This window comes from Corythoichthys intestinalis, chromosome 8 (genome assembly GCF_030265065.1).
Source record: "Corythoichthys intestinalis isolate RoL2023-P3 chromosome 8, ASM3026506v1, whole genome shotgun sequence".
NCBI lineage: Eukaryota > Metazoa > Chordata > Actinopteri > Syngnathiformes > Syngnathidae > Corythoichthys > Corythoichthys intestinalis.
Window position 1 is genome coordinate 51,767,788 of NC_080402.1, and position 16,439 is coordinate 51,784,226.

General features: G+C 38.0%; 1 protein-coding gene across 4 annotated transcripts in view; it reads left to right on the plus strand.

Annotated features, from left to right (window-relative positions):
* sh3pxd2aa (SH3 and PX domains 2Aa) overlaps nt 1-16,439 on the plus strand; it is a 183,808-nt gene that overhangs the window by 134,714 nt on the left and 32,655 nt on the right. For all 4 annotated transcript variants that reach the window (XM_057842412.1, XM_057842413.1, XM_057842414.1 and 1 more), the window contains 2 exons: nt 5,805-5,918; nt 9,783-9,866. In XM_057842412.1, the coding sequence (XP_057698395.1) occupies nt 5,805-5,918; nt 9,783-9,866 (198 nt within the window). The remainder of the gene's footprint in view (nt 1-5,804; nt 5,919-9,782; nt 9,867-16,439) is intronic.

Here is a 16,439-nt window from a genome sequence, read left to right on the forward strand (position 1 = left end):
TAGCTAATGAATTTTCACGTGCAAATTCTTGTTCCTTTGTCTTGGGATTTTGGTCCACACGTCATGTACTTCCAGTTTTCATAGATGCAAAGATTAAGAGCCACATTTCAAATCCCAAAAGAGCATTGGACTTGCACAATATGTCGTTTGAACATCACCTTCGCTATACTGTATATTATATCTATAAATATACATTTATATATATTTATATATATATTCATACATATATATTGCGTGCGCAATAGTCTGATCGCAGAACGTGCGATTGTTTTTTAATTTTGAACAAGTAAACTTTTGTTTTGCTTCATAAAAATAGGAAGTATTCAGAGACCTGGCCTCCTAGATCACTTTTATATACAGGTAGTCCCCAGGTTACGACGTACCCAATTTAAGTGATTTTGACTTTACGACGCTGTAGTCTCGTTTATTTTGTTTTCAGTCGTTTGTTTTGTATTCATTTATTTTTTAAATACCGTAATGTTCGCACTATAATGCGCACCTGACCAAATTTGACACGAAAATGGCGCTTGTTCATGGATAAGCCGTACACTGGACTAAAACCCGCAGCTGTCCTCACTGTATTATGGGATATTTACTCCAAAAGATATCAACCGGTAACACTTTATCTGACAGCAGCCTTATAGGACTGTCATTAGACCAAATGAACCACCCTAAAGCTTTCAACCAATTGGCTGCAAAGCTTCGTTGCTTCAAGAAGCTTCAATTTGGCCATCACTGTTCTCTCGGGGGAGATGGTCAATCTTCACTGCCACCTGCTCTCAAAACTGTTGTCGTCCAACATGCTTCCTAGTATGCATTGCAGTGCTACAAATGTAAATAACAAATCAAAATTCATTTTCTGTGCTAATTATTTCTTCAGTTACTTTTGTAGTTGTTTTATTAATTGCTAGTTATGGAATTTGGTAACACCTTATTTGACAGTGGCACCATAAGACTGTCATAAGACCATCATAATTATGACGTGACACTGCCTTGAGCATTAATTAATGCTCATAGCAGATGTCATTTTGTGTCATCCGGTAAATTATTTCCCTTTTGAATGGATGTAAAAGATCCGAGCTGGACATGAATGGAGTTAGTGACATAATATGCCGGATGACACTTAATGACATCTGTCAAAAGCATTTATTAATGTCCATGATAATATCATGTTATAATTATGACAATCTTATGGTAGTCTTATGACGCTGCTGTCAAATAAATTGTTACATATTAACCCAAATAAATCAACAAATAAGCCGCACTGGACTATAAGCCACAGGATTCAAAACGAGTGAAAAAAGTAGCAGCTTCTTGTCTGAAAATTACGCTAATGTTAACTTTTGCTTTGTAATGCATGCTTTTATTTTGGGATAGGAAGCATAGAGCATGTAATATTTCCACACGCGACTAAGAGCGCATGTACCGGTACACAGGAAGAGGAATGTATTTGCGCACACGAAGAAGAGTGCATGCCCACACACGAGAAAGAACGCATGCACACGCATGAAGAAGTCACGCAGCCGAGTGAAAGAGAGAGGGGAAAGAAAGCATGCGCACACATTTCTTGCTTGTGAAGCATCCATAGAGGCAACACCTGTACAGTATATAACACCTTTTGTACTGTTTATTGTAGAGCTGTCCCGACTAGTCGACATAGTCGACGTCATCGATGACGTAAATCCGTCGACGAGCACAACATCCCGTCGACGGTTAATGAAGGGTTAAAAAAAATATATGCGCGGAAAGTTCAGAATGTCGGATGCTCTGTATGCAAGCGGGGAAAGCGCCACAAAGCCAAAAAAGCGCACCAGAGTGTCCAAAACATTGACTTATTTCAAATAAATAAAGGAGGGTACACTCTTGTGTCCTGTCTCTTCACTGCCAAGCTTGGCTGCACGTCGGCCGTGAATAAACACCTCAAGCGCCGTCACCGTTTGTAAAAATTTTTTTTTTCATTTTTTGTACACCAGAGGGTGCTGTCGCTTTACTAAATAATAATGTTTCATTGACAATGGGCCCTATAAGTGCTATTAGTATTTCCAACTGAAAGGTTTATTTCATGTTATGGTTTATTTTATGGTATAGAAAAGTATATAACGTTAAAAGGTCATAAATATATACAGTATATACAGTGATTGCACTCAAGGAAGAGATTGTCAATGATAATAAATTAAGGTAAAGGCAATTCATATAGGCAATTCATTGATATATAAATAAGGTTTAAAAGGAAAAAGTGAAAAGTTTTCGTTAATTTCTAATTGTGTTGTTTTATTTGTGTGCACCATAGCTCTTACAGTGTGATTACATCAAGGATGGAATAAAAGTTGTAAACCATCAGTTTAAGAGACCATCTTTTCAATCGGGATGCTACACTAGTTAATTCTATCAGCATTTGAAGTCATTGTTTATTTGTGATTTATTATTGTTATTTACGTGTTTATTTGTACTTTAGTAAATAATTTAAGTGTTCCAATATGTTTTTTGTAAATTGATAAGCGTCAACAAAAATTTCATTGCTAAATTAGTAAACAAAAACAAAAAAATTTTTTTTAAATTATTAGATTAGTCGACTAATCGTAAAAATAGTCGGCTGACTAATCGGGAGAAAATTAGTCGTTTGGGACAGCCCTAGTTTATTGTGCGTTCTCAATTGTGGTCGACTACTTGGGACGAATTTAGGTGATTTTTTTTTTTTTTTTTTTTTGATGATGTGCGGACACTAACTGATACATGTTAATCGTTTGTGCGGATTATAACTAGCTGCTGATACAGCAATAGCAAATGCAAATTTGAATTGCTATTATTGAAGATGAATCTGATTTTTTTTTTTTTTTTTTTTTTTTTTTTTAAGTTTCATTCTGCAAGTGTTGATGTCATGAGCAGCTGAATAAAGTCCACAAACCACACGGACATCTGACATAGTCATTTCGGAGCTTAGCTCGCTGTGTCTAGCTAGGACTTAGCTCCAATGTCTTGGCGAGGACGGTACAATGACGTATGATACATGTTTTTGGATAGTTATTTTGAGATTTCGTGGGTGTTTAGGGGTATTTAATGGGTTAATTCAGGCTTATGGGGAAATTTGGGTTACGTCGCCAGGGTATGAATGGAACGCGTTCGTAACCCGGGGACTACCTGTACATCAGTCTTCATAATTGAAAGATAAACCCCTTTAGCCTATATTATATGATGACAATGTGGTCATGGTGAGTCAACCAAAGTCTTCCCAAACAAAGCTGTTAAGTCATCTGGTGAAAATTCTTCAAGTTTTAGTATTGCAATAACCCCCAAAAAGTCGCAATGTTTTTTCAAAGTTTTTTCCAGTATCATTCAGCCCTAGTGAGGATCTGCCTCGAGGCATTATAAGTCACTACTGTGCTCAGAGTTGCTCAAGAATTGGCTCCTTGATTTTCTTGGAATGTCATGTCGACGATGAGTTGACGGCAATGTCAAAACAAACACTTAAAGGAGCTTGCATAACTTGTGCCTTCCTCTTTCAGACTGTACAGTCGTGTCCTCAAATGTCTTAGCTTACTTCAGCAGTTTTGCACACATGCTGACATTCTTGCTGTTAATGAAATCAACTTAATAGCAGGAGTAACTTCTTAGCAAATAACTCTAGGATAGTGGTTCTTAACCTTGCTAAAAGTACAGAGCCAGGTTTCACATGTGCATTCAACCATTTGGAATTTAATAATAAAGCTTATTCGAAACCGATATAGCTTAGCTAGCACGCTAATATCTAAATGAATTCCTGTTCAAATTTCTTCAAATTTCAAATTAACTTTAATTTTGCCTTTTGCTGTTGATTTTGACTTTGGGAAATGAAATTAAAGTCATTTCAATTCACACTGTTCCTTTTTTTTGTTTTCATGTACAGTGTATCACAAAAGTGAGTACACCCCTCGCATTTCTGCAGATACAGTATTTAAGTATATCTTTTCATGGGACAACACTGGCAAAATTACATTTTGACACAATGAAAAGTGCAAAAGAAAGCCTGTCAGTCTCATCAGACCATAGGACATGGTTCCAGTAATCCATGTGCTTTGTTGACATGTCTTCAGCAAAGTGTTTGCGGGCTTTCTTGTGTACCGTCTTCAGAAGAGGCTTCCTCCTGGGGTGACAGCCATGCTCACCTATTTGATGTAGAGTGTGGCGTATGGTCTCAGCACTAACAGGCTGACCCCCCACCTCTTCAATCTCTGCAGCAATGCTGTCAGCACTCCTGTAACGAGTCACATGACATTTTGGAGGGAAAATGACAAACGGTATTCAATTTGGACATTTAGGGATGTACTTTTTTTCAAAGGGATGTACTCACTTTTGTTGCCAGGGGTTTAGATATTAATGGCTATATTTTGAGGGGAAAATAAATTAACTATTATATAAGCTGCACACAGACTACTCTTCGTTGTGTCAAAGTGTCATTTTGTCAGTATGGTCCATGAAAAGATAAAATGTGAGGGGTGTACTCACTTTTGTGATACACTGTACATTCTCATTTTATTGTCCAATCCTTGTATCACAAACTATTGTTATAGCATAAAATGGCACTACATTTTGTTGTTGTTGTTTTTTTAATCTGCGCAGTCCACTCTGAGTGTTGGTCGGTTATACTTCCTCGTACCAAATGAGAGTCAACCTTCCACTGAGCAAACCAGCTCTCCTCCAATTAGATAGAAGACTAGCAATTGAAAGAAATGGAATAATGCTTGTATATTGGGGTTAAACCAGTCCAAAACCTAGTCTAAAATGACACTTTGCCTTTAGTCCTATAAAGTCGGACTTTAATATTGTTTTTGTCTGTAACAGAAAAGACTTAAAGCGCATCAATTTGCCTGAATTAATTAAAAAAAAAAAAAACATACACTCAAGGCACATTTTTTGACTATTTGATACTGAAAAATAGAATTAAATAAATTAAATAAAATTAAAAAATAACATTCAAATTGATTAGCATTATTAACTCAGAGCGCAATATGCAAAAATTTATAATAATCAAAAAAAAAAAAAAAAAAAAAAAGAGTCACTGGACTGAGGGACAACTTTTATTTTTCAGCACTTGCGGCACATTTTCGTTGAAAAACAATGAAGCGGCTTATCAATGTGATTGAGGTCTAATGTCTCTAAGTGACATCTTCATTGATTTCACTTAATGCCGTCCACTGCCAACATTTTTTGGACACAATAGACATACCGCTCTTTCCTTGTCTCCCACTGTATTAAAAGTGAAGCCAAAAGCTACATACTACTATGTCGTATTTCCTCGTCTTAGCTTTCAGGAGACTTAATATATACTGCTCTTTGCTGTGTGCTCTTGTTTAATGCAAAAAATACTGCGCACACTCTGAAAATGAGAGCGCCACTGCCACCCACTGAGTGGATGTGCAATTACACGTTATTCTAGTACGGCAAATAATGTATGTTCTGCCAGGTCACATTCTGGATTATAAAAGCACACCTGATAATAAAATGCATCCACCTAATTTGAAAAGAAAGCAATGTTTGTACATTTATAGTAAAGGCCGCACTTGACAATAGCCCTAACTGTATATCTTTACTCTCAATATAGTTGTTTCTTTCCAAGGCCTAACTTTCAATAAACATCATTCTGCTTCATGCTGTGTCCCCATCAGGCTACAGCAGATCTGCTTCTCATAAATTTACTTGCTATGAATTAATCCACAAAGCAAATGTTGAGTCATACAAAAAAGAGCTCTGGTTACATATAGAAACAACAATGTGTAATCTATGCATAATTTATCTCTTTATTTTTCTGTTCCTTTATCCCTTTCAAGGTTGGTGGTTTGTGAGCACATCAGAGGAGCAAGGCTGGGTACCTGCCACATACCTCGACTCTCAAAGTGGAACCAGAGACGATTTGGATTTAGGCACCTCTAGGACAGGGGAAGGTATGGGTTGAGAAACCGACACAACACTTTGGTCTAAAAAAACGCCGACTGCCTGCATTGTGAGACATTGTAATCCAATTTAAAATTTTATGTAGAAACATAATGTTAATATGCCACAACTCCAGTTGCACAATGGGATCCTTTCAAACTAGAGCAGCTGCATCATACTGAAATGGAATACCACCGAAATGTTTGCACGGTTTTGGCGCCGTAGCAAAAGCTTTTCGATAACAACTCTTGCAAGAGCCTCATATTTTGTGTGGCTTTTTTCCCCTCAGTGTTCATTCTGACTGTTGGAATTAATGCCGAGCGATATGGGGTAAAACGAAAATTAATCACGTTATGAGCCATTTTATATTACGATAATGGTATACCACAATGTAGTATATTTTTAAATATTCAGTAGTTTTAGCTTAGGGCGACTAGGGGACCACCCTTGGCCCTTGGTAGTGGTCAGTTTCCCTGTTACGAATGACATCGTGGGGCGGATGCTTTGCCGTTGTTTCACTCTGACATGGCTGGGCTCATGATACACTTGTTTAGCGCTTTCCACCTTTCAAGGCGCTCAAGGCGCTTTACACTACATCGCCATCTACTTACTGGTGACGCATCACCAGGAGTAGAGTTCAGTATCTTGCTCAAGGATACATCAGCGAGTTCATCAGGGCAGAGAATCAAACCCACAACCTCTGGGTTGGGGGACAACTACTCTACCAATGATCCCCAGAGCTCATGTCTGGCTCTCCTTTGGTGTCCGTGCAGCAGTTTCCTTATCTGTTTGATTAATTTGCTTGTAGTATGTTAGAGATCAGAAGATTACAAATCTTCTGAAGACGGTACACAAGAAAGCCCGCAAACAGTTTGGTGAAGACATGTCAACAAAGCACATGGATTACTGGAACCATATCTTATGGTCTGATAAGACGGGCGGGCTTTCTTTTGTACAGTCTTCAGAAGAGGCTTCCTCCTGAGATGACAGCCATGCACACCAATTTGATGTAGATTGTGGTGTATGGTCTGAGCACTAACAGGCTGACCCCCCCCCCCCCCCCCCCACCACCACCACCTCTTCAATCTCTGCAGCAATGCTGACAGAACTCCTGTAATTAGTCATATGACATTTTGGACGGAAAATAACAAGCAGTACTCAATTTAGACATTTAGGGATGTACGTATTTTCTAAAGGGTGTACTCACTTTTGTTGCCAGGGGTTTAGATATTAATGGCTATATTTTGAGTTATTTTGAGGGAAAAATAAATTATTATATAAGCTGCACACAGACTACTTTTCATTGTGTCAAAGTGTCATTTTGTCACTGTTGTCCCATGAAAAGTTATACATAAATATCTGCAGAAATGGGAGGGGTGTACTCACTCTTGTGATGCACTGTTTATAAATGCAGTAACATAGAATCACTACAAGAAATCGTTAAAGGTATTTGCCAGAAAACCAATGTCATTCCATATTTGTAACATGTTGAAAAAGTGCTACTTATTGAGCCTTGAGAATTTTTTTAAAAAACGGCTTGTCTAATTTACAAGGTGTTAGATGGACTTGCCCCACCTCCCATTTCGGACTTAAAAAGAAAAAAAAAAGGGGGTGGGGGCTCACAGTGGCCTCCTCTCGAGGGGACTGGTCCCAATCAGAAAAATAGCCTTCAGTCACAATTCTCTCTGTGTAAAGGGCAGTAAAATCTAGAACAGTTTACCCCTCGCCATCAGGGAGTGTCTCACAATACGGACCTTCAAAACTCAACACTCAAGCAGTAGTTGAAATTAAACCAGTCCTGCAATCACTGACTTTTAAGTTTTAAGTAGTAATATATTGTACTGTACTATTTTATTGTAATCTATTGCTCTTTTTTGTCATTTTGTGTCTTTGTGTTACCTACCTAGGGACTGTGGATGCAAATGAGCATTTTTTGCTACAATCTGGCATATTTACATCTTTTAGATGTTCATTAAAGTGCACTGTCCCTATTAAATAAATACCATATTGGCCCGAATATAGGACGGCCCTGATTATAAGACGACCCACTCTTTTTCAAGACTCAAGTTTGAAAAAAGACTTTTTGAACACCAAATTATTTTTTATACAGAAAATAATTACAGTACATCTGAAACAAATGATTGTATTTGATACACTGCCAATGGGAAAACTCATTAGCAGTGTATCAAATACTTGTTCTCCCCACTGAATATATATATATATATATATATATATATATATATATTTGAGAGAAAAAGCATGTTATTTTGCCTCATTCTAATCTTAATATCTGATCATTTAAATATGTAAACTAAAGTGCAATCACATTAGTAAATGAACCATTCTATTGTGATAAAACAACAAAATTGCAATAACTGCATTAACCATCAAAGTGAGGTCTAACTGTAACTTTAGTCTTGAAACAAATCTAAATAAGGAAAAACATTGCAATAAAATAATGCAAACTGGTTAAACTTGAGAGTAGCTGTGATCTGTCATGACAGAACATCACTCCTCAAGTTCAGCATTCGCTTCAATGATATCTGGCGCCATCTAGCGTCGTGAATGGGTATAATGTCTAGACCCCGAATATAAGACGACTCCCACTTTTTCAGTCTTATTTCAGTGCAAAAACACCGTCTTATATTCAGGCCAACATGGTAAATAAAATAAATAAAAGAAATTGGAGAGAAACTTTCAGCCCCTGTGGTAAAGACCACTGGAATTGGCTTGGCTATGATGAGACAAAAAAAAAAAAAAACAAGGTTTACTGTGAGGGGTAGAGATCAATGCCCACATATGCAGACAAGTAAGTTAGAGAAAAGTCAACGAGTATTACACCTGTAGTATGAACATGACGTGTTAATTAATCCGCGTGACTACAGAGAAAATAATATCATCATAACGACGGTCTAGCTTGAAAATCGCTAGCCATAATTGCCATCTCTTTGAATTATAATATTTGCCACGACAACCGAGCTGGGCGTAGACTTCCAGAGGACAATAAGGGGAAGACAGGAAGGCTTTGCCCAGGCAAGGGGCTCTCCCACGGGCCCGCTTCCGCCTGGAGCTCTAAAGAAAAAATGTTGGCCATACTTGAGTAATTTGGATGTGATTATGGAATTATAATAGGATTATTTGGACTCGATTAAAGTTTTAGCACCGTTTTGCTGCACTTTTCATTAAATTTAGATTTAAAAAAATTGTATTCATGTTATTCAAGCAAATTATCTTTTTGGGGATTATTTGGATCAATAACTGACACATTGACCTGGGCCAGTGGTTTTGATAGTGAGGCCAGTAAACTTCAAAACCCGGCGCCGTTGGCTAATTTCCCTTGTTGTCTACCCCTGTAATGCTTGTGCACCTACTTTTTGCTTTAAAATTAATGACACACCAATGATACCGCCATGCGGCAAAATTTTGGCATACATTGTATTGGCGCCGTCAAGCAAGCACTAATCAGAATCTGAATCATCTTATTACCCAGGTATGTCAGATACACACATGGAAAATGTCTCCGCTATGTGCGGTTGCTAAAGTAATAGCAAACAAGCAACGATAGCATTTTGTGTAGGCTGGATCAGAAGTCCTTGAAGAGGGAAATTTGCAACATTACTTACATTGCATAACCATATTTCATGGGGAATCTTTGCCTACTTAATAATTTATGGATAAAAAAAAAAAAATCCACCGCACATTTCTGTTGATAACCTCATATTTGTTTGGCTCATTATTAATTAATTTGCTTTTGAAACAAATCACTTGACTTCATCCTAAACCTATATAGATTATTTATTTGCCTTCCTACTAACAACACATTTCTATTTGTTTCCCCTCTTATCCTCCCTTTGGTTGCTCATCATCACCATCAGTGACTAAAAGACGAAAGGCACATCTGAAGAGGTTGGATCGGCGATGGACACTCGGGGGTATTGTCAACCGCCAACAGAGCAGAGGTGAATTTATAGACACAGTTGAGCCTTCTCATGCTAATGCTTCACTTTGATGTCTAGACTTTTTAAAATCCATGGAATTTATTACAATCATTACTAGGACGTCCCTCAACTTGCCTGTGTGTGTTTGTATGTATAAAACATTGGTATACCAGGGACATTTTTTCCGTGAGAGATCATTTTCAAATGACAACTCAAAGTAATCAGGAGTGAAAGTTAGGTGCAAATTGTGAGTGCAAGGTAATGATCCAAAAATATTAACGATTCTCAATTATGGAGACACACTTTTTTGTTGGGATCTACTGAGGTAAATGTTAAAGTCAGGTAGCACTCCCCAGCTCGGAAACCTTGGTAACGTTTTTATAAAAAATAAGACTACCATTTTCAGTGTTGGATTACACACAGTAAACCATTACAAGTGAAAATACACCCCCACATTAGATATATTTTTATCATGGCTAAAAGAAATAGAAAGTGCAAAAAGTTCCAAAAATGAAAAAGCATCCCTTGAAATGTGTTTTTTTTTTTCAATTACTTCAGCCAAGTGCTAGAGCAAAATTAACATTTCCTGATTTGAAAATATAAAATAATTACACTTCAGAAAGTGTTAGTAATACTATGTGTACATTTGATAATTCCCACTCCGTACAGTCAGCATAACTTTGCTAGTGATCAATAATAACGTCTTCGTCTGGTGTGGTTTTTCTTCTTTTCCCCGAAGTTCAGTTGAGAACCAACTCCAACATGGATTTTTAAATCTTTTTTTTAATCGATTTTTTGTTGTTGTTTTTTTTCGCCATCTGATTGCATGCACCCAATTGCGACGGTATGGGATGATTACCAATACCGTTACACTCTTAATAGTCAGTCTTTGGGCTTTTAGGCAAATCAATAGTAATATACATACATAACTCTTCTAAACAAATAACAAATGTAAATGGTGTAAATGGTGTTGTACTTACAGTGCCTTGCAAAAGTATTCGGCCCCCTTGACCTTGCAACCTTTCGCCACATTTCAGGCTTCAAACATAAAGATATAAAATTTTAATTTTTTGTCAAGAATCAACAACAAGTGGGACACAATCGTGAAGTGGAACAAAATTTATTGGATAATTTTAACTTTTTTAACAAATAAAAAACTGAAAAGTGGGGCGTGCAATATTATTCGGCCCCCTTGCATTAATACTTTGTAGCGCCACCTTTTGCTCCAATTACAGCTGCAAGTCGCTTGGGGTATGTTTCTATCAGTTTTGCACATCGAGAGGCTGACATTCTTGCCCATTCTTCCTTGCAAAACAGCTCGAGCTCAGTGAGGTTGGATGGAGAGTGTTTGTGAACAGCAGTCTTCAGCTCTTTCCACAGATTCTCGATTGGATTCAGGTCTGGACTTTGACTTGGCCATTCTAACACCTGGATACGTTTATTTTTTAACCATTCCATTGTAGATTTGGCTTTATGTTTTGGATCATTGTCCTGTTGGAAGATAAATCTCCGTCCCAGTCTCAGGTCTTGTGCAGATACCAGCAGGTTTTCTTCCAGAATGTTCCTGTATTTGGCTGCATCCATCTTCCCGTCAATTTTAACCATCTTCCCTGTCCCTGCTGAAGAAAAGCAGGCCCAAACCATGATGCTGCCACCACCATGTTTGACAGTGGGGATGGTGTGTTCAGGGTGATGAGCTGTGTTGCTTTTACGCCAAACATATCGTTTTGCATTGTGGCCAAAAAGTTCGATTTTGGTTTCATCTGACCAGAGCACCTTCTTCCACATGTTTGGTGTGTCTCCCAAGTGGCTTGTGGCAAACTTTAAACGAGACTTTTTATGGATATCTTTGAGAAATGGCTTTCTTCTTGCCACTCTTCCATAAAGGCCAGATTTGTGCAGTGTACGACTGATTGTTGTCCTATGAACAGACTCTCCCACCTCAGCTGTAGATCTCTACAGTTCATCCAGAGTGATCATGGGCCTCTTGGCTGCATCTCTGATCAGTTTTCTCCTTGTTTGAGAAAAAAGTTTGGAAGGACGGCTGGGTCTTGGTAGATTTGCAGTGGTCTGATGCTCCTTCCATTTCAATACGATGGCTTGCACAGTGCTCCTTGAGATGTTTAAAGCTTGGGAAATCTTTTTGTATCCAAATCCGGCTTTAAACTTCTCCACAACAGTATCTCGGACCTGCCTGGTGTGTTCCTTGGTTTTCATAATGCTCTCTGCACTTTAAACAGAACCCTGAGACTGTCACAGAGCAGGTGCATTTATACGGAGACTTGATTACACACAGGTGGATTCTGTTTATCATCATCGGTCATTTAGGACAACATTGGATCATTCAGAGATCCTCACTGAACTTCTGGAGTGAGTTTGCTGCACTGAAAGTAAAGGGGCCGAATAATATTGCACGCCCCACTTTTCAGTTTTTTATTTGTTAAAAAAGTTTAAATTATCCAATAAATGTGGTTCCACTTCACAATTGTGTCCCACTTGTTGTTGATTCTTGACAAAAAAATTAAATTTCATATCTTTATGTTTGAAGCCTGAAATGTGGCGAAAGGTTGCAAGATTCAAGGGGGCGGAATACTTTTGCAAGGCACTGTATATAGCGCTTTTCCACCTTTCAAGGCGCTCAAAGCGCTTTGCACTACAAAGTTAAGGAGAACTATCAGTATTTACTGCTCACCCCTTCCAGTAAACCTGCTGTATACTGGTAGTCCCCGGTTTACAAACGTGTTCCATTCCCATGCTAGCTATGTAACCCAAAATCGGAATTAACCCTTCAAGTACACCTAAATACCACCTAAATCTCAAAATAACTAGCCAAAAACATGTACAGTGGTACCTCGACATACGATCGCTTTGACACACGACCTTTTCGACATCCAACGTAAAATTTGACTCGCCATTTGTTTCTACATCCGACGACATGCTCGAAATACGACGACATGACAGCACCGCAGACGGACGCACGGCTGATTTTCTTGTGAGAGAAATCGACACAGGTTTCAAAAGGTTTGGTGGTGAGACAAGGAAAAAGGTGACGCTTACCAATGAAATGAAGATGCGGATTATAGAAAAATATGAGCGTGTGGTGCGCATCCGTGAACTGACTCAATAATACATCTCACCATTCGCCAGTGTTTATAAGTTAAGTTGACAATTATTATTGTGGTTCCATCGCCAAAGAAATCACCAGCTTCGTCAGGTTTTATCATTTATTTTAAAACCTATCCAACACAAAACGCCTGCTGTCGGTCGCAGTTCACGGTGTACTCAAGCGAAAGTAAACTCAACCACACCGCTCCTTTTTCTGTAACGTCAGTAACGCGGTGAGTTCAGGTACAGAAAAAAATGTCCGCCACATTAGAACCCAATTTGTTACATTATTACAAGAATTATTATTATTATATTATTATTCAGATTTTTATTTATAATTTATGTGTTCTGCAATGTGTAATTGCCATTTGTAATAGTACCAGCAGTATTTATGAAGGATTTAGTGTAGGTTTTAGGAATGTGGAACGAATTGGAATTATAATGTATTCTTATTGGAAAATCCTGCTTGACATACGACAATTTCGATTTACAAACAAGGTCCTGGAACGAATTAACGTCATGTGTAGAGGTACCACAATGCTGAGAGGTGTTACTGTTAAGCCCCTTTCAGTCATACACTGACATCCCGGTTAAATTCTGGGATTTAAACAGGTTGCCCTTATGTCTGAAAGCAATTTCCTGGGTTGACTGACACGGAGATGACACGGACATTAATCGGGTCGCGTGCTAGCATAATGTGTTGGATTTAACCAGGACGCGACTTGTATGAAAGCAGCCGGTTAACTCCCGGGTCACAACGCAAAGGCCGATTACGTGAACATCATTTCCTCTTTCCTCACAGTAAGACGAAGATCGTATCAACATGGCAAACTGGAAAGATAGCAAAATTAAATTGAAAACATAACAAAATTAAATTGCTACTGGATCTTTGAACCGAGGTAGAAACTGTCCATCGTCCATGTTTAGATACGTGCGGTTTGTTATGTTGCCGATGCCGACCAAAAGTGACATAATGTCCCGGTTATAAAATCCCGTCCCCGCCCTCCCTGCACAGACAGTGCTGAGTCGCCAACAGGGGACAAGTCTGAAATTGTCCAACCCGAGCAATTCCCGGTACATCTCCCCTTGTCTGAAAGCCATGACACGGCTCGGGTAAATCATTACACATAAATTTAGCAGGATATCAGTCTCAAAAAAAAAAAAAAATAATGACCACAGACAAAATGGTGGACGAGACTCCGGCGTCGTAAAGTCGAAATCACGTCGGGCCAGAGACAAATTATGAAAAGTCCAAATTGTTATGTAAGGAAACAGTCACGGGTAAGTCCATAAGATGAAAATATTTACTTAGCACGTCAATTCATAATTTGTATCCCTCAATGTTCTCTTGTTGAAACTGTGAATGGGCAGCTTAATTAATAATACCCTGACTGTTTTTATTTTTTTCTAAATTAGAACAGCACAAATAATGTAGTGCCTGTATTGTAATTCCATTGTTATGTCCTTTTGCTCTCTAAATGGAGGCGCCAGTGTGATAAAGCATTACAGAGTTCGTGATAAGACATGGGTGAAAGTGGCTTTTGTGGTTGTTTTAATCAGTAGTCTTCACAAAGAAAAGGGAGGACAAGTCACTCAAGATTTATGTGCTGCAAGCAATTTGTTAATGGATATAAACAGTTGTGTTGTACAAAACCATCTCCTATTTATATAATAATACAATACAGAAATAACTTTGCTACAAGGAACAGAAATACAGACTTTCACCTTCAAGGAGGCCACTGAAATGTTCTATGTCGTCTTTGTTAAACATCCAGAACAAAGTGATTTGATCTCTCATCACTACTGATGTTTAAGTGATGTTGTTCTTTATATTAGTAATAAGATTCCAAGGTGTAATAAGATACGCTCTCCCTCTTTTTGGCAAGCAGCTATGCATTATCACTATGAGCCATTACTGACAGCAGGTCCCTAAACAGATTTATGGATTTGCTATAAGCACCCATTCAGCTTGCTGTGGCGGACCAACACACAAACACGTACATGGTTTGCATTTGGTTAGAGATGTACCGAAAGCAAAATTGGCCTTGGCTGAAGCGGAAAACCAAATATTGGAAACATCTAGCCAAAAACCGAAAGGCCGAAAAAACCCACATATAATTTATTTTTTATTTCATGAAAAATATATATATATTTTTTTTGTTTCATTATTTTCCGATTAATGGCCTCTGCCTTGACATTGGTTCTACAACCCCAGAGGCTCGAGATTTTGGTTTGAAAGGTGCCGATTCTGAAACCCCATGTACAGAGGCGGATCCACGGCTTGCCACCCCTGTTGCACCCTTAGTCTGCACCAATGGGGGGGATTGGGGAGAGCTTCGGTTCGATCAATTTGACCTTTACTGCCATCAATTAAGTGGGAGTGTCAATGACGATCCTTACAATAATAATTATGAAAAGATTTTATGGGACTGTTTCTCTATCAGTTTTTAAATGTAACTTGTTTCTTTTGGAGTGTCTACATAGATTTGTCAGTATGATTTAATATGTATAAGTGTTGTTTTTTGCAGCCCTTTTAATTTTCGTCTTAGTTTTAGTCTTTTGGGCGAAAATGCTTATTCGTCTTAGTCATATTTTGGTTATTTCAAAATGTGTTCGTTTTCATCTAGTTTTAGTCAACGAAAACTCAGACAAATTTGGTCTTGTTTTAGTCGACAATTCTCCAAAATTTTTAATCTATAAACAGAAAATGTTTTAGTCCATGAATAAATGAATAAATTAGGGCTGTCAAAATTATCGCGTTAACGCGCGGTAATTAATTTTTTTAATTAATCACGTTAAAATATTTGACGCAATTAACGCACATGTCCCGCTCAGACAGTATTCTGCCTTTTGGTAAGTTTTACAGCAAGGTTTTTTGTGCTGTCTAACAGCGAACTCTTGTGGTCGGTTTGCGACATGGTTTATTGCTTTCTTGCCAGTTCAGTATGGCTGCACGACATCTCGGGCTGACGCCTACGTTGTGTTGTGCTTATATGATCCTTGGACAAGATTTGTCCGTAAGTATGGTTGTTGTAAAGAATGTACATGTTATGTTTGTAAGCGAAATGTTATATTTTTTGTATGAGACTCTTTTTGTTTATGTTTAGTGAACCTGTATAGCGTGCTAAGCTAACTTTGTTGCTAATGCAATGCTTATGTACTTTTTTTTGTAGTTTCACTACGGTCTAAAGAGGACAGTGGTTTGAGGCCATTTTATTAATAGATGAAAAAGGAAGAAGTCCGATTATTAAGGCGTCGTTCACTAGCTGTCTAGCTTTGGTAAAAGTAGACGCTTCGGAGTGAGGACAGCATAGACAGATTTAAATGACAGTAGAGTGAAATGCCCACTACAGTCCTTATGTACAGTATGTTGAATGTATATATCTATCTTGTGTCTTATCTTGATGGTTTGAATTGCGATTGATTGCGATTAATTATGATTAATTAATTTTTAAGCTGTAATTAACTCGATTAAAAATTTTAATCGTT